General features: G+C 51.1%; 1 protein-coding gene across 3 annotated transcripts in view; it reads left to right on the forward strand.

The window, feature by feature from the left end:
* The window catches only part of PPM1F (protein phosphatase, Mg2+/Mn2+ dependent 1F), a 32,014-nt gene extending 11,224 nt beyond the window's left edge, over positions 1–20,790 (forward strand). For all 3 annotated transcript variants that reach the window (XM_049866051.1, XM_049866050.1, XM_049866052.1), the window contains 5 exons: positions 5,384–5,586; positions 6,040–6,228; positions 8,264–8,407; positions 14,134–14,227; positions 16,909–20,790. In XM_049866051.1, the coding sequence (XP_049722008.1) occupies positions 5,384–5,586; positions 6,040–6,228; positions 8,264–8,407; positions 14,134–14,227; positions 16,909–17,261 (983 nt within the window). In that variant the 3' untranslated portion in view covers positions 17,262–20,790. The remainder of the gene's footprint in view (positions 1–5,383; positions 5,587–6,039; positions 6,229–8,263; positions 8,408–14,133; positions 14,228–16,908) is intronic.
* Positions 20,791–22,213: the final 1,423 nt, after the last annotated feature.

Below are 22,213 nucleotides of genomic sequence, written 5' to 3' on the forward strand. Positions count from 1 at the left end.
GGATGATTTTTTTTTTTAAGGAGTACAGTACTCACGGGTGTTTTATGTTTATTTTATGATCCAATCTGTTATTTAGCTGAAAGCTGACCTCCAGAAATGGTTTCAGTTGAGTTTAAAGGGTATCTCAGGGTAATAGCCTCAGGGGCTACTCTTGTTGCTGGGAACTCCAGCTTCTGCTTGGTGCTACTCCATAGGGGCCAAAAAGACAGAGATCGAGTTGGGCAGAACGAAAAGCAACTTTATTGATTAGCTAAGCAGGGAGACAGTGGGGCTGTGAGCTATCCGAGACTGCCTTGTGGGCAGCTTGTTGAGGCAGGTTTATATAGGCAGGATCAGTTTCACAATACAAAATTGAGCCCGTGCAGGTGCAGAGTGTTTTAGAATGAGTAAGCATTTTCCAAGGCCCAGGTCTAATTCCCTGCGCACGAAGAAGTTAGCCATTTTTGTTCATTAGCATGTTAGCTTTCTACCCAGGGATGAAGAATTTACCATGCATGAGGCAGTTAATGAGCTAAAGGTCATCTGGAGTGCCAAGAAGGGGGACAAGACCAGTTTTAGTGAGCCGTAACTGTTTCTGTTTAAGAAGGTTCTGAGGAGAAAAGAAAGAACGCCAGGAAAGGGCTGGATGAGGGGCTGACTTGAGGTTAAGAAAAAATGGCTCTGTGGCTCTAGCCCTGTATTATTCTGGTCTCTACTGGTCCAGTAAGTCTGGCCTTTTTTAAGAAGTTGAGTTTTGTTCTACACTTTTCTACCAGGACCAGGTCCAGGACCATCTATTGTGTCCCTGGTCAGAATAATCAGTAGTGGTAGCTGGACACCATCTAGTTCTTCTGGTCTCAGGGTAGATGAGATCACAGTTCGTGTAGACTATTAGTCCTCTAGACTATTTTCTTCTTTGAGTCTTTGTTTTCCTTCTTTCTCTTTTGCTCCAGATGAGTAGAGAACAAAAGTTGTATCTTAGATGGGTGTTCACAACTTTTTAAGACCCCAGATGCTACTCACCAAACTAGGATGTAGAACAAAAACTTTATGAACTGTGTTATGCCAGTTGACCTAGTTGTCCCACGAGACTGTGGTCCTAAGCCTTCAAACCCAGTAAACCAATCTCGAGAGGTGTTTATGTTTAGGAAGTACCTGTAACTCTACCTTCTATGTGCTTTATTATGTATATTAATATATTTGCAGCGCACACATACATGTATGTACATATGCCTACAGATACACTATACACGCACACATATATACACACATATACTTCCGTAGCTACATATATGAATATGTATTTACTTACGTAATCACACATGTATTTTTGGTTGCAATTGCAATTGTTGCAAAATTATATATGTTATTAAAAAAAAAAACCAAACCTGTTGCCATCGAGTCAATTCTGACTTATAACAACCCTCTAGGACAGAGTAGAACTGCCCCATAGGGTTTCCAAGGAGCCCCTGATGGATTCAAACTGCCGACCTTTGGGTTAGCAGCTGTAGCACTTAACCACTATGCCACCAGGGTTTCCTGTATATGTTATAGCATTTACCAAAAAGTTTCTTATTCTTGTGTGTTTCTTGGTGTCATCATTTACCTTGGTCAGGTTGCACACACTTCACCCACATTCATTATTGGCTTTCCCATCACCACAAATAGCAAAGCCTATTACCTAGAGAACGATTCCCCTTTCTCCCCCTCCTATCCATGGTAGCCACCAATGAACGTTGATTTCTGTATATATACTATTCTTGTCTTTTTATAAAAGTGGGGTTATACAATATTTATCCTTTTGTAATTGACTTAATTCAGAGTCTAATGTTCTCCAGATTCATCCATGTTATATTTCAAGAACTCATCATTCTTCTTTGTAGCTGTGTAATATTCCCTTGTATGTATGTACCACATTTTATTTATCTGTTCATCTGTTGATGGGCACTTAGGTTGTGTCCATCTTTTTGCCATTGTGAATAGTGCTGCAGCGAACTTAGGTGTGCGTATGTCTGTTCGTATCACTTCTGTTAGGTCTCTTGCGTATATAGCTTGGAATGGGATTATTGGATCATAAGATTGTCCTAGTTATAGTTTTTTTGAGAAAGTGCCATACTATTTTCCATGGTGGCTGTACTGTTTTACATTCCCACCAGCAGCGTATAAGGGTTCCAGTCTCCCACATCATCATCAGCATTTGTTGTTGTCTGTTTTTTTGATCAGTGCCATTTTAGCAGGGGTGAGGTGATATCTTTGCATCTTTCTAATGGCTAATGATCGCAAACATCTTTTCATTTGTTTCTTGGCTGCTTGAATGTCCTCTTTGGTGAAATGTGTGTTCATGTCTTTTGTCCAGTTTTTAATCGGGTTGTCTTTTTGTTGTTGGGTTGTTGACGTTTTCTACATATTTTAGACATTAGACCCTTATTGGATATGGTGTCCCTGTAGTTTTTTTTTAAGTCTGGAGGTTGTCTTTTTACTCTTTTGATAAAGGCTTTTGATGAACATAAATATTTAATTTTTATGAGGTCCCAGTTATCTAATTTGTTTTCTGCTATTCTTGCATTTATACTTGTGTTCGGTAGTTTATTTCTTCTAAAGATTAGGTCCCAGAGTTTTGCCCCTAAGTTTTCTTCCAAGAACTCTATAGTTTTAGGTTTAACATTTGGTCCATTTTTAATTAGTTTATGTGTGTGGTGTGAGGTATGAATCCTGTTTCATTTTTCTACAAGCAGAATACAGTTTTGCCAATACCATTTATTAAAGAGACTGTTTCTTCCCCATTGAATGGATTTTGACCCCTTGTTGAAAATCAGTTGTCTGTAAATGGATAGACTTATTCTGGGTTCTCAATTTTATTACACTGGTCTGTGTGTCAGTTGTTGAGCCAGTACCAGGCCACTTTGATAATTGTAGCTGTACTGTCTGTTTCGGGGTCGGGGAGTCTGAGGCATCCTACTATGTTCATCTTCAGTATTGCTTTGCTATTCATCGCTGCTTTCTTTTCCATATGAATTTGGTGATTACTTTTTCCACTTCAAAAAAGAATGTTGTTGAGATTTGGATTGGGATTGCATTGTATTTATCAATCACTTTGGATAGTATTAGAGCCCTAGTGACGTGTTGGTTAAGAGCTTGGCTGCTAACAAAGATGTTGGCGGTTTGAATCCACCAGCCACTCCTTGGAAACCCTACAGGGCAGTTCTACTCTGTCTTAAAGGGTTGCTATGAGTCGAGATCGACTAGACGGCAATGGATTTCCGTTTCTCTCTCTTTTTTTTTTTTTTTTGGTTGGGTAGTAATGACATTTTCACAGTATTAAGTCTTTCAATCCATTAGCACGGAATGTCCTTCCATTTAGTTTCTCATAATGTAGTAATGTTTTGTAGTTTTCATTGTATAAGTCATCTACATCCCTAATTAGGTTTATTCTTAGGTATTTTATCATTTTGGGGGCTGTTGTAAATGGTATTGCTTTCTTGATTTCCTTTTTGGAATTCTCCGTTAGTGTAAAGGATTCTTGTATGTTGATCTTGTCTTGTACCTTGCAACATTGCTGCATTCTTCTATTAGACCCAGAATCTTTCTTATGGAATCTTTGGGATTTTCTGTGTATAGAATCATGTCATCTGTGAATGGGGATAGTTTTACTTCTTCCTTTTTGATTTGAATATGCTTTATTTCTCTTTCTTGCCTGATTGCTCTGGCTAGGAGTTCCAGCATGATATTAAATAAGAGTGGTGATAATGGACATCCTTGTCCTGTTGTCAAGGGGAAGGATCTCAGTCTTTCTCCGTCTAGAATAATGTTGGCTATTGGTTTTGCGTATACGCCCTTAATTATGTTACAGAATTTCCATTCCTTTCCTATTTTGCCAAGAGTTCTGTTCTCTATGTCTATGATTTTGTCATTTCAAAATTTTTATATAAATAGGATCATTCAGTTGTAACCTTTGAGACTGGCTTTTCCCTGAGCATTATTCTCTGGAGATCCACCCAGGTCGTTGCACGTATCAATAGTTGGTTCCTTTTCATTGCTGAGTAAGGATTGCCGCCTTCCATGCAGAAGACCCGGGTCCAATTCCCTGCCAACGAACGTTGTGCGCAGCCACCACCCATCTGCCAGGGGAGGCTTGTGTGGTGCCCTGATGCTAAACAAGTTTCAGCGGAGCTTCCAGGCTAAGTTGGGCTAGGAAGAAATGCCTGGTGATCTCCTTCCAAAAATCAGATCACAATAGTCTAATCTGTGACCGTTCATAGAGATGGCTCAGGACTAGGTGATGTTTCATTCTACTGTGCATGGGGTCGCATGAGTCAGAGACCAACTTGACAGCAGCCAACAACAACAGTGTCCCATGGTGCGGATGCAGCGTTAGCCTTTCACCCGCTGAAGGACAGCTGGGTTATTTCCAGTTTTTTACTGTTACAAATAAAGCTACTGCAAACATTCGTGTGCAGGCTTTTGTGTAAACTCAAGTTACCATTTCTCTGAGATAAATGTCCAGGGGTGCAGTTGCCGGGTCATTTGATAGTTGCATGCTCAGTTGTAAAAGTTGTTTAAAAACAGTTTCTTCATCAAGAAAATAGATCATAATTAACTTATCGCACTATCGTTGGGTGCGTGTTGTTTCTAATTAATGCACAATTATTAATAATTCTGTAGTCAATACTTAAATTATTTTTGCATTTCCCGTTACTTTAGGGTGGGTTCCTGTGAGTGGAGTTGCTCCATTTCAGGGTATCTTAGTTTCTTTGTCTTCTGTAACAAATATCATAAGTGGATGGCTTTAAAGAACAGAAATTTATTTTCTCACAGTTTAGGAGGCTAAAGGCCCGAATTGAGGGTGTCGGCTGTAGGGGAAGGTCCTCTCTCTGTCAGCTCTGGGGGAAGATCCTTGTCTCAGCACTTGTAGCCCCGACATTCCACAGTTCCTTGTTGATCCACACATGGCATTTATCTTCCCTTGTTTGTGCTTGTTTGTCTCTGCATCTCTGCTGCTCTTTAGATCACTCAGAAGAGATTAGGTTTAGAACACACCCTACACTGATATGACTGCATTAGCATAACAAAGAAAACCCTCTTCCCAAGTAGGATCACATCCGCGGGTATAGGGGTCAGGACTCCAACTCTCAATTCTGGGGACACAGTCCAATCTCTAACACAAGTGGAAGGTTCTTGGTACACATTGCCAAACTGGTGTTTTAAGTGCCGACGACACAGGTTGTCTTGGTTTATCCAGTTGGTGGCTCAGAGGTGTGCCCACAGATGATGCTGCCTGGCTGGGCGGGGCCCGTACGGGCCTGTGCTGGGGCTGTCTAGAGAATGGGGGGAGCGGGGAGAGTGGCGGAAGCCTGAGCTCACTCTGGTAGGCGCTTTTCTAACCATCCCTCATCGTGCCTGGCAGTGCTGGATGCCGGGGACCTGGCACGGAGCTTCTTTACCCAGCTCTGGAATGTGTGTAGCCAGTGGCAGAAACAGGTGCCATCAGCTGCCAGTACTCCCCAGCGACAGTGGCTGGTCTCTGTCCACGCCATCCGGAACACACGCCGCAAGATGGAGGATCGGCATGTGTCAATGCCGGCATTCAACCAGCTCTTCGGCCTGTCTGTGAGTACTCCCCTCCAGGGCACAGGGCCGGGCAGGGGTGCATGGGTACAAACTGCGTCCCCAGGACTCGGGTGCTCGGTGGCTTGCAAGACACTTCCAGGCCAAGGACCTGAAGAAAAGGGAATGGTTTGCCCAAGCCTGTTACTAGGGAAGGGCCCCGGATGCCATGTTCCCTTGGTGGGTGATTGTGAATCCCACTTGGTCCCAGCACTGGGAGCTGTCCGGGGCATCTTCCTCACCCTACACCCCCAGCAACTCTGTGCAGACAGTGAGACCGAGGCTCTGAAAGCGTTGTCCTTTTCTGAGCTCTCCTGTCTCCTAAGTGCTGGAGCCAGGCTGGCCTATCGGATCCCAGAGGCCACACGGATTCTCCCAAACCCTGTACCTCCTGGGCAGCTCTCGGTCAGGGTATGAGGCCAGCAGGTTTGAAAATCCCACCACCTTCCCCACCAGGACCCTGTAGACCGTGCCTACTTTGCTGTGTTTGACGGTCACGGAGGGGTGGATGCTGCAAAATTTGCTGCAACGCACGTGCACGCCAACGCTGCCCGCCAGCCAGGGCTGACCCTGGACCCTGCAGGTGCCCTCAGGGAAGCCTTCCGGCTCACCGACGAGATGTTCCTCCAGAAAGCCAAGCGAGAGGTGAGAACCGCAGGCGAGGGCACTTGGGGACCCATAGCACCAGGAGAGGCTCAGCCTCCACAGAGGGCAGGAAACCCCAGTGAATCACTGCTGGTGACCATGTCGCTCCTGTTCTCACAATAAAGGGGGCTCCTTTTTAACTTGAGTGGGTGCAGCACAGAGCTTGCCCCTGATGTAGAACACCAGCCCCTCAGCAGCCTGTACCTGCCTCGCTGCGTGGGGAAGGCAGCCCCACCTCTACTTTTCGGGGCAGGGTCCCTGTAGGCCACTGTCGTCCACTGGGAACATTCTGTCCCCGGGAGTTACAGCCACCTCAAGAAGAAGCAACGTACTAGGCCCCTCCTGTGTGAACTTGCCTGAGCTCACCTACCTGAGTAAACTCACCCCCTTGAACCTTAGCCACACCCACAGAATTGCATGGGGTCCTCCCAGTAGCCCTGTGAGGTAAAATACCAATATCCCCTTCATTTTAAACATTGTGAAACTGAGGCTCAGAGAGCCTAAAAGACTTGTCTGAGTTGATGCAGCTTGTCAGTAGCAGTGACTGGATCAGACCAGATTGTGACATTCGAGCCCGAGCTGTGAACAGGCAAGGGCACAGCCGTCATACGCCCAGAGCTCAGATCCTAGCGAAATCCACAGAGCCAGCTTCTGCACCTTCACAGACAGCTGCATATGGCACGTAGAGGTGTATGGGGTGGGGAGACCAGTGAGCAGCTGACACCTCAGCCCCCCTGGCCACCAGCGCCCCCAATAGGGGAAGAAAGGCTCTAGACTTGGGGTACCTCTGGGGTAGAGAAATGTTTCTCTGAAACAGGCATTTGGTTTTGTTTAGGTTTTTTCTTTTTTTTTTTTAACAGCTTATTGATACATAATAAACCGTACATATTTAAAGTGTACAGTTTGATAACTTTTGACTTATGTACACACCCAATGACTGTGAGGATGGTGCAGGACCAGGCAGTGTTTTGTTCTCTTATACGTGGGGTTGCTATGAGTTGGAACCAACCCAACGAGCTCCTATCAACAACACACGCAGAAGCCCTCACCACAATCTAGATTACAAACATATTCGTCACCCGCAAAGGGTTCTTCCTGCCCCTTTGCCATCCCTCCCCATGTGGCCGCAAACCTGCATTCTGTTACTGTAGGTTAGTTTGCATCTTCAGAGTTTGATGTTTTGTGGATAAACTTTGTGGATAAGAATCAGCATGAATCCAATCCCCCAAATGTGGAGATTTATGCAGTCCCTACGTTCCAACTTCTCCATCATTTCTCACACCAGCTGCCTCACGTGGCATACTCTCTCTCTGACCTGAGCCACCTGGAGCTAGGAGAGATCTCACAGGTGAAAAGCATTCTGTTTTTAAGACTGCCAAGTAGATACCCTCACTTTCACCTGCTGGCTTCCCCGTCTTTGGGTTTGATGATTTGCTGAAAGGACTCACAGAACTCACGGATAGTATTATGATTATAAATTTATTACAGCAAAAGGATACAAATCAGGATGGTCATAAAGAAGAGACATAGGCAAGGTCTGGGAAGGTTCTCAATGTGGTTACCTTCCTTCACCAACCAGGAAGCTCTCTGAGTCTTCAGATTCCAGGCTTTTATTGGCCAGCCCTGCATGGTAAGCTAAATCATGCCTACTAAGGCTAGTTGGTATCAGCCTTCCAGGTGAGTCTTTTCTGGTCTGGCCAGCCCCCACTCGCCAGCACAAATCCTCAGGTGTGGCCTGGAAGTCTCAGACCAAGGCACCCCAGTTACTCTATGTGTTATTTCTCGGGAACCAAGGACAAAGGCCACCTTGCTTTGCATAAAGTAGAATTCTTTGCCCCACAGATGTGAATGGAATCATGCAAAGTGTGCTCTTTCTCCGTGCAGCAGGATCGATTTTGAGACTCACCTATGCTGTCACAGGTGTCAGCAGTCCCTCCCATCTGATTGCTGAACACTGGTCCAGTGCCATGCAGGCCGGGTGGGTGTGTGCAGGAACTCGCCCATCCTCAGCCCCAAGTACCCTCTCTTCCTGCAGCGGCTGCAGAGTGGCACCACAGGTGTGTGTGCACTCATCGCAGGAAGCACCCTGTACATTGCCTGGCTTGGGGACTCCCAGGTCATCCTGGTGCAGCAGGGAGAGGTGGTGAAGCTGATGGAGCCCCACAGGCCCGAGCGACAGGTAAGTTGCTCCACCACTGCAGCCCAGGGCAGCATGCAGGTCTGCCCTGAGTGCCCATGCTGGGTCCCTAGCCCAGGGAGCATGGAGGGAGCAAAAGGTCAGGAAGCCAAGTGTTTGCTGGGGCAGATGAGAGGGTAAAAGAGGCCCTGGGCCACCTTCCCAGGAGGCTGCTGGCACTCCTCCAGAGGGAAGGGCTTCCTGCCAGACTTGAATGACTAGGGGACCCCTAATACTTGAGGTGTCAACAGCCAGCATTCTCAGGTGAGCCATTCCCAGAGCTCGGTGTGTCGCCATGACCATGGCCCCTCTGCCCTGGGGCAGCCCAGTGAATGGAGTCTGTGTACACAGCCTTACCACGTATGCAGGGCCAGGGGCAGCCGGCCACACTCAGGCAGCCGGGAAGGAGGTGATGCTAAACCTAGGCAGGAAGGAAGCCACCACACAGGGACCCCAGGACTCTCCGGAGGACTTCAGCAGGCTCTGTGCCCCCACAAGGCACACACCAGCCAAGCCTCGGTGTCGTCACCCGAGCCTGAGGGTGATGTTCCTATCTTGGGCCCCATCTCACAGAACTGTCCAGTCCCTTTGTTTCCCAAGGTCAGACGGCAATAGTTTAGACATCAAGAAGTGCCTGTGTGTCTCCCCTGTCCTGCTTTCTTCACCCTGCTCTGCCCTGGCTTCTCCCACTTAGCTGTGTGCTTGACGGATCGTTTGCTGTCGACATGTCAGGAGCTTCTTGGCGTCCATTACACAAATGCACCAGGCATTCACGTGCCAGTCAATCCCTTGTCTGTGAAGATTGACATTTTTTCTGGTCTTTTGGTACTAAAAGCAGTGCAGCACTAAATAGCTTTGTACAACATTGTGTTGTTCAAGGTCAAGTATATCTGTAGAAGATACACATTCCTAGAAGTGGGGCAGCTGGGTTGGAAAGTATACACATTCATAGCTTTGAAGGGCTTGCCACGGCGCCCTCCTTAGGCTGTGCCAGGGTGATTGGTGCCGGCATGGCCGAGAGCCCATTTGCCTACAGCCCTACCCAGTGTGTTGTCAGCTGCAGGGTGTCTGCCCGTCTGAAAGGTGAGAATGGCATCTCGGCCAGTGGTTTAGTTTGCATTTCTCTTACTCAGCGAGGTTGAGCATCCTTCCGAACGCTCAAGGTCATTATCTTGCCTACTGCTGTGAACTCTCTGTTCCTGTCCTTTGCCCATTTTTTCCATAAGCCATGGCTCTTTTTCTTACCAATTTATGGGAGTTCCTGGGTACGGTAAACGGTTTATGCACCCAACTGCTAACCTAAAGTTTGGTCGTTTGAATCCACCCAGAAGTGCCTTGGGAGAAAGGCCTGGCGATCTCCTTCCGAAACATCAGCCAGTGAAAACCCTGTGGAGCACAGTTCTACTCTGCACACATGGGGTTGCCTTGCGTTGGGGTCAACTCGACAGCACCTGATTTTCTATAGATTAGGGAGGTTGGCCCCCTGTCTGTGCAGTGATTTCCAGATACTTTTCCCCAGCTTGTCACCTCTTTGTCTGTGTTTACGGGATTTTGCCATATAGAAGTTTTGGGTTTGATATAGTTGAATCGAGCAGTCTTTTATTTTGTGACTTGTGGATTGGGAATGTCCAGCAGGAAAGAGCAGGCAGCAGTCATGGTAACAGTCTAGCACAATAACATCCCTTGGCTTAGTGGCATAATTCACAGCCTTTGCTACATGTTATTCCCCATTGCACAGAGGGGGAAACTGAGGCTTAAGAAGATTAAGTTGCCCAAAGCACATGGCCACCCCTGCCACCACTACCACTGAGGGACTCACCACCTGGTCCCTGGTAGGCCCTCTTGCCCCAAGACCTGTGGTCAGGTGAAATGTGGCCCAAGTTGGGGTTAGATGCCAGCCACTGGCTCTGTGCTGCACTGGCTCCCACCTGTCTGCTCCCACACTTCAAGCTTAGTGCCCAGCGTCTCCCCTGAAGCCCAATGGGGACTTTTCCCTGGTGGCATTTTCCAAACACTGCCTGAGCTCCACCTGTGTTCAGTCATGGCTCCATTCTCCCCAAGCTTTGGGCTCCTCCTCCTAAAACAGGGCTCCTGGGAGGTTTGGGGTGTGGACCAAGTGGGCTGATGCATGTGGTGGGTTGAGAGCAGGGCCTGGCACAGGAGGAGCCCACGAGGGTCCTTAACCTGCAGCCACACCAGACTGCAGAGACAAGAGCCCAGCTCGTGTAGGAGCTGCGACTTCTGCTTCTCCCACTCTGACCCTGCTCTCAACCATCACCTGCACAGACCCAGCTAAACATTTACCCATAACAGTGGTTACGAAAGCAGGGAAGCTGGTCCAACCTATCGTTGTTAGTGCATCAAGTCAGCCCCTGACTCATGGCAGCACCATGGACAACAGAACGAAATGTTGCACAGCCCTGCACCGTCCCCATGATAAGTTGTGGATTGGACCATTGTGATCCAGATGGTTTTCACTGGCTGTTTTTCGAAGTAGATTGCTAGGTCTTTCTTCCTGGTCTGTCTTAGCCTGGAAGCTTTGCTGAAACCTGTTCAGCGTGATAGCAGCACGCAAGCCTCCACTGATAGATGGGTGGTGGCTGCGCATGAGGCACCTTGGCCGGGAATCAGACCAGGCCTCCCTCATGGGAGGTGGGAGTTCCACCACTGAACCACCACTGCCACGCAGGAACAAGCTAGTGAGCAACAATAAAAGTCAGTGTCCAAGAGCTGCTGAAATCAGTTCTCAAGGAATATATAGGGACCCCCGTGTCCCATCCTACAGCTATTTGAGCAGTCTGTCCTTCCACTGGATTCAGTTCCAGCCCAGCAAACATTTAGCACCTACTGATTACAATAGTCTGATCCACAGCCGATTGTAGGGGTGGTATAGGATTGGTCAGCGTATCGTTCTGTTGTGCCTGGGGTCGCTATGAGTCAGGGCTGACGTCATAGTGGCCAACAACAACATCATGTGCTGTGCCAAGGCAGTAAGATAATAAACTAGGACTACCTTCCTCCTTCTGGTGATGCTCAGTCTAGTAGGGGCAGCGAGGCTGCCACGTGAGGGTGTCAGAACCTGGGCCTGCAAGTGCTGGGGAAAGATGGGAGAGAGAGAAGTGAACTGAAGTGAGGCATGTGGGAAGCTGCTCAGCAGCTGCCGAGTTTGATGGCATGTGTGACTTCAGAGGCTGGGTGGCCCAGGAGGAAGATGCAGGCCAAGGCTCAGGTCAGGGCATGAGGCAGCGCCAGAAGTGTCTGAAACGATCAGATCCCTAGAGGTTGGATCGAGGGTGAAGCCAGGAGAACCCCGTGGGCTGTGTTGTCATGGGTGATCTATGACAAGGACTGGCCTGTGAAGCCAGCAGCTCAGGGCTGACATTGGGCAAGGGGGCAGGGCTGAGAAGGTAGGTCTGGGCCGAGGCTCCGTTGTTGATGGAGCAGACGGGGAGTGTGGGCCAGTAGGAAACCAGGAGAGGCTTCCAGGAGGTCCAGCAGCCACAGTGTGCTTCGGGCAGTGCGCCGGTGAGCCAGGTCTTGAGCATGTGTGTGAGGTGTGTGTATGGAGTGCGTGTGTGTGTGGTGTGCACATGTGCTTGCATTGTGTGGTATGCATATGTTTGCTTGCGTGAGCTATGGGATTTGTGTGTGCGTGTGAGTTGTGTGATGTGTGCACGTGCGTGTCCCTCCATCTGGCTGCGTCTGCCCAGCCCCGTCCCCCTGCCAGACTTCCAGCCTTCTTCTTTGCCTTCCCCCCTTGTGCTGGTCCTTCCCTTTCTCCATCACAGCTCTCAGACCGCAGTGGAATCCCAGACCTGTAGGGAGCCTCCCTGGCCATGCTGTCCTGCCCCCTTCACAGTGTAAGAATGCCCTGCCCACTGAGCACTGCTCTGCAGAGGGTCTGGTGAGAGCTGCCCCACAGGCCACAGCAGGTGCTCAGGCTGTCTGTGCTCTCCCACCTGTATTCTGGTCCTTCCCTCCCCAGCCTTCTCACAGAGGAGGCCCAGCCTGGGGCCAACAGCCCGTGCCTCTGCCCCGAGTAGGTGGGGATGGGGGTGTAGAAGTGGGTCACATCCGTAGAAACAGGCATCTCTTCAGGTGAAGGGCCCACCTCTGTGGCCCGAGAGTCTGCCCAGAGGACATTGCCCCCTGTGGCACTGGGAGGCTTCTGGTTGAGGAAGGGGGTCTCTGACCTCTTGGGCAGCTGACCCCCAGCGGGAGGGCAGGCACAGAAATGAGTACCTGGGATCACCAGGTGAGACTGTGCTCCTTTATTTAATGAGAAACTGACAAGTAAGAGGCATGAGACACGCCCACCTCTAGCAGCTCCAGTGGACAGGGAGATGCCTTGCCCCAGGGAGCCTGTGGGCCATGTTCTGCTCGAGGGTGCCGTCGTTCCCACCCTTCAGGGGGATTTGTATGACCAGAAGTTTTTGGAGGAACTGACAGCCACGTCCAGCCTCTGTCCTGGCCTCGCTGAGGAAGCTCTGCTGTCCTCGGCAGTGCGCCAAAACCATTACTCAGGAGGAGCGCGAGTTGAGAAGGAGGGAAAATGAGCAAGCCCAGGGCTGCTTGTCCGGGGCGTGCTCAGGGTTTGCCAAGCCTTGGCCTGTGGCCACATACATGTCGTGCTTCACCATGTTGTCCAGCAGCTTGCAACAGACGGCAGTTATCCTCATGTCAGGGGTGGAAGCCGAGGACCTGTTGTCTGACTCTAGGGCTCACACTCTTTCTGTGGCCTTGGGAGCATTTCCCCGACAGCTCAACAATTACCGCTCGGCTATTAACCCAAAGTTGGCAGCTTGAGTCCACCCAGAGTCACCTTAGAAGAAAGGCCTGGCAATCTACTTCTGAAAAATCAGTCATTGAAAACAACCCTGTGGAGCACAGTCCTACTCTGACATACGTGAGGCTGCTGTCAGCCTTTTTTTTTTTTTAATGTTCAATATATTTTGAATGTGGTGACGCAGTGATTAAAAGCTCAGCTGCTAACCAAAAAAAGGTCAGCAGTTGGAATCTACCAGCTGTCCCTTGGAAGCACTGTGAGGCAGTTCTGCCCTGTACTATACGGTTGCTATGAGTTGGAATCGACTCGATGGCAATGAGTATGGGTTTTTTATATATACATACATTTTACCAAAATAAAATAAATTTTTTTTTAAAGGTTAGGTGTCCAACTCTCAGCAGTACCCAGGACATGTAATAAGCACTAACTCTGTGCCAATATGTATTAAATATATTGATATCATATATCATGTTTTATATATATTTCTGAGTCCCTGGGTGACTCAAATGGGTTAAGCACTTGGCAGCTCAAGTCCACCCAGAGGCACCTTGGCAAAAAGGCCTGGCGATCTACTTCCGAAAGGTCCCAGTCATGAAAACCCTATGGAGCACAGTTCTACTCTGAGACACATGGGGGCGCCTTCAGTCGGGGTGGGCTCTACAGCACCTGGTCACTGGTTTTCAACACTCCTCAGAGGTACAGTCGCTGATGGCAGCGTGTGTTTATGTTTGTGCCACGATTTATTTAGCTGTTCCTAAACTGAAGAACACTTAGATTGTTTATAATTTCTCACCATTTTAATAATGCATAATTTGGGTGCATCTCTGGACCTCCCAACTGTCTCCCAGTGCTGTGGTTTTGAGCATTGTCTTAGAAACCGGCTTGGTTTTTCAGTCTAGGCAGCAACATGGCAACACCCCTGACTCCACCTTTCTTCCCACAGGACGAGAGGGAGCGCATTGAAGCACTGGGTGGCTTTGTGTCCCACATGGACTGCTGGCGAGTCAACGGGACCCTGGCCGTCTCCAGAGCCATTGGTAAGAGGGCATGGGAGCTGACCATGACTCCCCCAAGAGCGTAGGACAAGACAGCAATGCATGCTGGGGAAAGATTTGTGATAGACTAGGTATCTTAGTATCCTGGGGCCGCCATAACAAACCACAGCAAACAGCGCAGCTGAAAATAACAGAAATTCATTCTCTCACAGTTCTGGAGGCCAGAAGTCCAAAATGACAGTGTCACAGGGTTGGTTCTCTGGAGGCTCGGAGGGAGCATCTGTGCCGTGCCTCTCCCCCAGCTTCCAATAACTACAGGAGCTCCTTGGCTTGTAGCTGTATCACTCCCATCTCTGCCTCATCTTCCCTATGTGCATGTTCTCTGTGCTCTAAATCTCTCTCTCCTTATAAGGACACCACTCCTGAGATTTAGCGCCCACCCTAATCCAGAGAGCCTCACCTTAATGTGATTACATCTGCAAAGATCCTGTTTCCAAATGAGGTCAGGTTCACAGGTACCAGGGGTTAAGACTTCAGTGGATTGTACTGGGGGACACAATTCAACCCCCAACACTAGGGTTATGTTATAAATCAAATTTGGAAGGGAAATCTGGCAAATGCCTTAAAAACGTTGATCTCACACAAATGTAGTTTGAATTATAAATTATCTTTTCATTAAATGCAAACAGAAATCTGTACACCAATGTTCATTGTAGCACTTTTCACAATAGCCAGAAGGTGGAAACAACCCAAGAGTCCATCCAAACACAATGTGGGATGGCCATACGATGGAATATTACTCAGTCATAAAGAGAAATAAAGTCCTGATGCATGCATGCCACAATGTGGATGAACTCTGAAAACATCGTGCTAAGGGGAATAAGTCAGGCTCAAAAGGACAGATATTGTGTGATTGCACTTGTATGAAATATCTAGAATAGGCAAATACCTAGAGAACAAAGCTTATTATCTGTCACCAGGGGCAGGAAGGAGGGGAAAAGGGAGTCTGCTTAGGGGACACCGCGTTTCCATCAGTGGTAGTGGAATAATTTGGAAATGGATAGTGGTGACAGTTGTACAACATGATGAACGTAACCAATGCTGCTGAAAGGTATGCGTAAAAAATGTTGAATTGGCAAATGTCATATATATTTTTACCACAATAAAACAAATTAAAAAAAAAAGTTTCCCTCAGAAAAAAATCTAATAGGAAACTCTTGGCTAGCTACCGTATGTGTTGGGAACTAATTTTTTTAAATAGTCCATAAATCAGGCTTTCCCCACCCCATCCTGTTTTCTCTGTATCCTCTCACTGTAGGTCCCTCAGCTCAAGGCCCAGCAAGTACACCTAGAGATCACCCTCTTCCACCATCACCCCCTGGATTTGGCATCTGTCCCTCCCATACACTAGAGATGTTCTGTCCTTGCCAAATGCAGTGCCTTCTTCACAGCCCTTCTTCTTGCTGCTTCCGCCCTGTGTCTCTGGACACACTGGGAGCGAGAGGCTGGGAGGATCTGGGCTCCCGGGCCACACCGTGACACGGACTTCATTCCACAGCGAGTGGGCAGCAAGGGCAGCTTCCCACGAGGGAGTGACATGGCTAGTGAGCTGCCAGCCGCTCTGGCACTGTCAGAGGCGGGCACGCATGGGAGGAGGGAGACCAGCAGGAGCCCTGGGATCCTGGGTCAGGGCAAGGGTGGTGCCCACGGAAGAGGAGGTGAGGAATGGCGGCCCTTGCTGAAGGCTATGTGGGGCCTGAGGGACAGAGAATCAGGAAGATCCGTGTTTGGCCTGTGTGCTTGGAGGGGTGCCGTTGTCTGAGTTGGGGAGGCTGCAGACAGCAGGTGTTTGAGAGGAGAAGCGAGGGTCCTGGACAGGCTGGGTGGAGTTGTCATCCGGCATCCAAGTGGAGCTGTCCGCTGAGCAGTGGCAGGGTGGCAGGAGCGTGGGGACTGGGCTGCAGGCAGTGACTGGAGCACTCAGCTTGAAGGCAAGGGCCACTGTCAGGGGGCCGTCCTGGGCTCCACACAGTGTCCTCTCCCTCCGCCCCTTTTTTCCATTCCACATTTATTTTGGAAACTGAGGAAAAAGAATTGCTGTTCCCATCCATGTGTCGGCAAAGGGTGTGGCCCAGGGCGTGGGGAGCCAGACAAAATACATAGCCAGCAGATTTCAGTTCTGAAGAGTCAGCTTCTCTCAAGTCCAGAGGGCGCCTATTCCTGAGCTCACCCTGACTGCTTTCAGGCTCCAGCTCCACTGGACGTGAGGAAGTGATTTTGTGGAGCTGAAATCTGCCCAGGTCTCATGTCCTTACCGGATCCTGTCGAGTCGACCCCGACTCATAGTGACCCCATGTGTGTCAGAGTAGAACTGTGCTCCATAGGCTTTTCAGAGTCCGATCATTCAGAAGCGGATCACTAGGTCTTTCTTCCAGGGCACCTCTGGGTTAGCAGCCAAGTGCGTGAACCGTTGCCCTACCCAGGGACTCTAATTGCCCTCCGGGACACCAGAGGAAGCCTGTCATATCACCCCATTCTGCTTTCTGCATAGCAGTTAACACAATATGAAGCCATCTTTTTCATCTGCAGTCTCTCACTGAATGCTCTGTGATAAACAGTGGTCTGTGCACCTGCAGGGCACCGAGTGGGTGGGGGACAGGACAGGAAAGAAGCGGTAATACATCCAGCCCCTGACACCAGACACTGTTCTCTCCCATACCTAGGGGATGTTTTCCAGAAGCCCTACGTGTCCGGGGAGGCGGACACGACCTCGAGGGAGCTGACCGGCTCAGAGGACTACCTGCTGCTCGCCTGTGACGGCTTCTTTGACTTCGTGCCCCCCCAGGAGGTCACTGGCCTCGTCCAGAGCCACTTGGCCCGGCACCAAGGCTGTGGGCTTCGTGTTGCTGAGGAGCTGGTGGCTGCCGCCCGGGAACGGGGTTCCCGTGACAACATCACCGTCCTGGTGGTCTTCCTCAGGGACCCCCAGGACCTGCTGGAGGACGGGCTCCGGGAGGTGAGGGATTCGCCCTCTGACCTCTTGGAGCCTGAGACCAGCACAGCCCAGAGAAGCTAGGGGGCCTGAGCCCTGTCCCCCTGGCCCCACCCTGTGACTCTTCCCCGTGGTTGGTTTAGGAAAAGAGTGGGGAGGGAGCCGCCATGCAGTGCATTCCCCAGGACCCCCGCTGCTGGAGGCGCTTGCGTCATGCCTGTCCCAGTGGCTGTGGAACTGCATCACGTTTTGGGGGGCGCACCCCATGGGGTAGCCACCAATCTCAAAAGAAAACCTAGGAAGAGATCTCACCAAAGAGAAGCTGAGTGGCAAGTGGCTCCACACTGTGCTCCCAGCTTCTATCGAGGGCGGCAGGCACGTGGGGCCATCCAGGCAGGGTGTCCAACACAGGTTTCTTGCGTGCACCCCCACCATGGCCATGGCTGAGGGAGGGCTCTTTTGGCACATATGCCTGGTGGTGGCCTCTGGTTGGCTGTTCGCGCTGGCTTCCCAGAGAGGAGACAGTGTCCCCACTGGGAAGAGCAAGTGGCTTGCAGCAGCCTCGGGCCTACGGGGCCTCTGGTCCCCATGCCTCCTCCGTAGTCAGCCTAGGAACCAGCGACATGTGGGTGTCGTGTGTGTGTGTGTATGTGTGTGTGTGTTGTCCAGGGGAAAGTCTTAACTCAGAAGCAGTATTTCAGGTTTTGTCTTTGTCTGTGCCAAGGTGACCTGTCGTGTCATATAATTTAAGCAGAACTCAGCATTTATTTTATTCCTCAGAAAACTTACGTATTTACCTTTTTCTTTTTTTTACACTGTATTTAGGGGAAACTTTTTTGCAGTGTTACCGAACTTTTTTTTCTAAATCAGGATCGAAACAAACCTTTTCCAGGTGGTGTTGATAAGCCACTCAAGTGCCTTAAACAGCTTCCGGTGGGGCTGAGACTGCTGGTCTGGTGGATTCCAGTCGGCCTGGTTAGGTTTTTACAGCAGCAGGACTCCTGTTGTAGCGCGTGGTTTTAGCCAGGATTCTTTACGGTGGAGTTCCTTCTGCCTCTTTGCGATACACCATGGTGGTTAGCCGACAGGCCAGATGCCCGCAAGTGCAGTCCTGAGTGGCTGGCAGGAGCCAGCGCTGTCACAGGAGGCAGGGAATGTGGGTTTCTGGGGTGACCGCGGCCCCCTTCGGCCCCCCAAACTCTCTTGGCCCTACTGCTTGTGTCCCCGGCTGGACCCCAGGCAGAAGGACCAAGTTCTGTGAGGGGGGCTGCTCTAGGTTTCTCCCACAGCTGTTTGACTGGAACGTTCCAGAATTTCTTACATCACCGTGGTTGGTTTCATTGGGAAATACGGCTTAGGATACTCTAGCAAGCCAGGGTCCAGCCTGTGGGCCTCTGGCTCTGTGTGGAGGTGGCACAGATGCCGCTGAGGGTCCTGGCAGCTCCGGTGGGTTCTGGTTCCCAGTTGTTGCCCGACCCCTGGGCTGCAGCCCCTCATTTCTCCCTGGGGGCTGGCAGCCGTCCTGCCTTGCTCTGCCCCATAGCTGACCAGCACAGGACATGCCCTGACATTTTCGTAGCTTCTACCTTTCACCAGCTGTGAAGAAACCTCATGTTTCCTAGTGCACCCTAGGATCCGACGAGGTCGGGGTGACTCGGGAAGCACACAGAGTGAATAGGATGTACATGCAGTCAGCAAGTGGCTATGCAAGGGCTCCAGGGAGGTTTCAGAGGCTACCAGAGGGACAGGTGGCTCTGGGAGAGGACTCAGCGGTGGGCAGGGCTGGGATGTGCAGAGTGACTTAGCTGATGCTTCTGGAGTGTTAGGGGAGGGGAGGCTAGAACACCTTGGAGGCATTTGGAGTGCACCCCTAGACAGTGAGGCCAAGGCAGGCTATGCAGGGATACTGGTCCCAGCTGCCCCTGAGGGACCCCCGGAGAGGAGGCGGCCAAAGTGGGAGGCTTCACCCAGCTTCCAGGAAGGTGAACAAGGTCTTTGAGAGCCTCTCCTGCCAGGTGGGGGGCATTCGCTCCTCGTTCCTGTCAGGCTGACAGAGTGGGCCTGACCACTGAATGCCTTGCCCAAGGGCTCATGATAACAGTACCTTCAACGTAGATCCAGTTAGCTTGGAGAATGCCTGACCACCTGGACCAGCAAGGCACTGCTTGGCCTAACTTGGCCCCACTGCCTTCTGGGGCTAGAAGCCAGGGCTCCATGTCCTCTCGCAGCACAGTGCTGGGCCAGGCATGGTGACGAAGCTCCGTCCCCACCAGCCAGCTTGTCTGCTGATGGGCGTGACCTTGACTGGGGAGCAGTCAGGCTTCTGCTTTTCTCTCTTAGCTCATCGTGTTCCTTGTATTGCTGCCACAGTGGAGTTGCACCCCGGGGAGGTTTGAATCACACCACTCAGAGAAGATGTGGTTTGGTTCACGCCCTGGCCCAAGGATCTATCAGGAAATGGCCTCAGCCAGACAGGGAAGCCCCTTGTCCAGGCACCATGGGGAGGTGGTGGCCAGCTTGGCAGAGGCCTTCTGCTGCCCTTGCCTTGGGGTGGGGGTGGGTATTTTCTCCCTCTGCAGGGGCTGGCCTTTCCCATTTCAGCCTGGGGGTGGGTGGAAGCCAGGTGTTTTCAGGGCCACTTCCTCTTACTGTAGTCCAGGCCCTCCAGGCCACGGATATCTTACTGTAGGAGCTGAGCCGTGGGTGCGCCTCTCTAGGCCTGAGTTTCCCCTTTGTAAGACTTGGAGGTCACAGAGTCTGCAGCAGCTGCACCTCCTAGAATTCCAGAGGTGCAGAGGCCACTGGGGCAGAGCCTGGGGGTGTTCCCTCCCCCACCCCAAGCAGGGAGGGATGATTAAGTATTAGTGTCTATTCTTAAAGTTCAGTGGGTTGGAGAAGCTACAGATGCCAGCACCTTATATGGAATACAAAAGCTGGAGAAACAGGGCCCTGCTCTTAAAAGTACAGCTGATTCCAGAGAGTGAAGGCTGCAGGAGTGGGAGGTGTGGGCAGCTAGCAGGGGTGAGGCTGGGGGGGCAGGCCTGCGGGGTGCCTATGGGGCAGGGCTCTGCTGGAAGGCTGTTCTAGTTAAGCTTCCTAACCTCCAGGAAGCTGGAGTCAGATGCAGGCCCCAGCCTAGAACTAGGAAATAGGGCTGTCTCAAAGGGGGCAGAGCGGTCTTGTGTGGGCTCCACGAGGTCTTGTCCGCCTTGGGAAGCAGCCTCAAAACACTGGCTCCAGTTCTTGCCCCCTCCCCTGCAGTGTATGGGGCATCCCGGCTACCAGGAGCCCAGTGGAAGCAAATGGGCCTGTGTAGTCCGCTCTACTTTTCGTTTGATTTTGTCTCTGAAGCCAAAGTGGGGCTGTGAGGGGGTGGGTCTCAGAGTTTTCACCTCTCCTCTGCAGCACCCTTCCACACCACACCCTGAGCTTTGCCAAACATGCCGAGCTTTGCCAATCCATGCCCCGGCAGCTGTGCCGGTTTTTCTGTGCCATTTCAGTGGGTTTCCTAGGAGCTGTGTTCCCATTTTCAGGGACAGGTTGGTCCACAGGAGATAGGCAGCGACCTCCCAGGAGGCCCACTGTGCTGAGTTAATAAACTGAATTCAAAAACCCTGCCACTGAGTCGTGCCTTCTCTCAGCTCCGTGCGCTGGGCCCCCTCCTCTCCCGGGGTGTATGAAGCCGCTAGGCTGCTGGCACCAGCTCACAACAGGGTACCTTTCACAGGTGCAGCCTGAACTCTGGAGGGTGCTCTGTGGAGGCCCCAATGCAGGAGCCAGCCACCGCTCTTGGGCCCCAGAGTGCACCAGCCCTTGAGGCAGGAGGAGACAGCGGGACTTACCACCGAGGATATGGACCCTCCCAGCCCCCTTGACAACAGCACCTGTGGAGACAGTCCCCCACAAACAAGCACCAAGCATCACTGCCACCATTGGCTTCACCAGTGCATGTAGGGCCATGCTTGCCATCCACATGGGCCAGCAGCCTGGAGCAGGGCCCTGGGGAAGGGCACCCTCCTCCAACTTGGGGCAAGTGGGGAACTCAGACTGGAGCTCAGGAGAGAAAACCCACAAGCAAGTTGGACAAGATGTCACCGCTGATCATTTCTGAGGGTGGGATTATGGGTGATTTTTTTATTCCCTTTAGGCTTTTCTTAAATTCAAATTTTCATACAATGTGCATGTTTAAAATGGTCTTACAAAAAGACGAAGGGGGGTTAGGCTCAGCAGCAGAGGGAAGAGCGATGCCTGGCAGTGTTCTGGGTGGACGGAGAACTCAAACCCCTGCTGAGAGTGAGCAGTGTGGCAGGTGAAGAGGCAGCAGGGTGGCGGGGGCTCTGGTAGGAGGGTGGGGGATTGGAGAGGCTGGCCTGCCTCTACCTGGTCAGGGCTTCTGCTCCAGCTAAAAGGGCCTGGGAGCAGGGCCTGTGTGTCCCCTACTGACCAGAAGAGGTGGACCTCACAGTGGCTGGCCAAGCACTGCACGGTGCCTCAGGCCATCACATCAGCTGGACTTTAAGGGAGCTCCCCGCAGGGCCCACACACCTGCCCCTGGCCCCCAACCAACGACCTTCAGAAGGAAGTCCCTTCTTCAGGGCATGCGCTGCAGGCCTCCAGGTGTCCTGGGAGGTGTGGATATTTTGGCATCTTGTCCAGAGACTGCAGAGGCAGCCAGTCCTCTAGCAAACACTGTCCAGAAGCCGGAACTGGAAGTGACAAAGGCAGCAACGCCCAAAGCAGGAGGCCAAGCTCAACGACACCGCAACAAGGTGGGACTCAAGAACATGGGACACAGCGTCCTGGGCCAGCAGGTCCCCCGTTGTCCCCAGTCACAGGCCTGGGCTGGAAAGTGGGGCCTGTCCATGCCCTCACCTCCAGCATCCACCTTCTGGTCCTCTGTGCCTGGGCTCCTGTCTGGAGCAGAGGCAGGAGACCCCTGCCGGTGGTCCTCGCTGACTTCTCCGCAGGGGACGCGCGCAGAACGGCCTGCGCAGCCAGCAGGTGGGGACCGGCCCCGACGCCGCCCTGGCCTTGCG

Source organism: Elephas maximus, chromosome 22 (genome assembly GCF_024166365.1).
Source record: "Elephas maximus indicus isolate mEleMax1 chromosome 22, mEleMax1 primary haplotype, whole genome shotgun sequence".
In the NCBI taxonomy this organism is placed as follows: Eukaryota; Metazoa; Chordata; class Mammalia; order Proboscidea; family Elephantidae; genus Elephas; species Elephas maximus.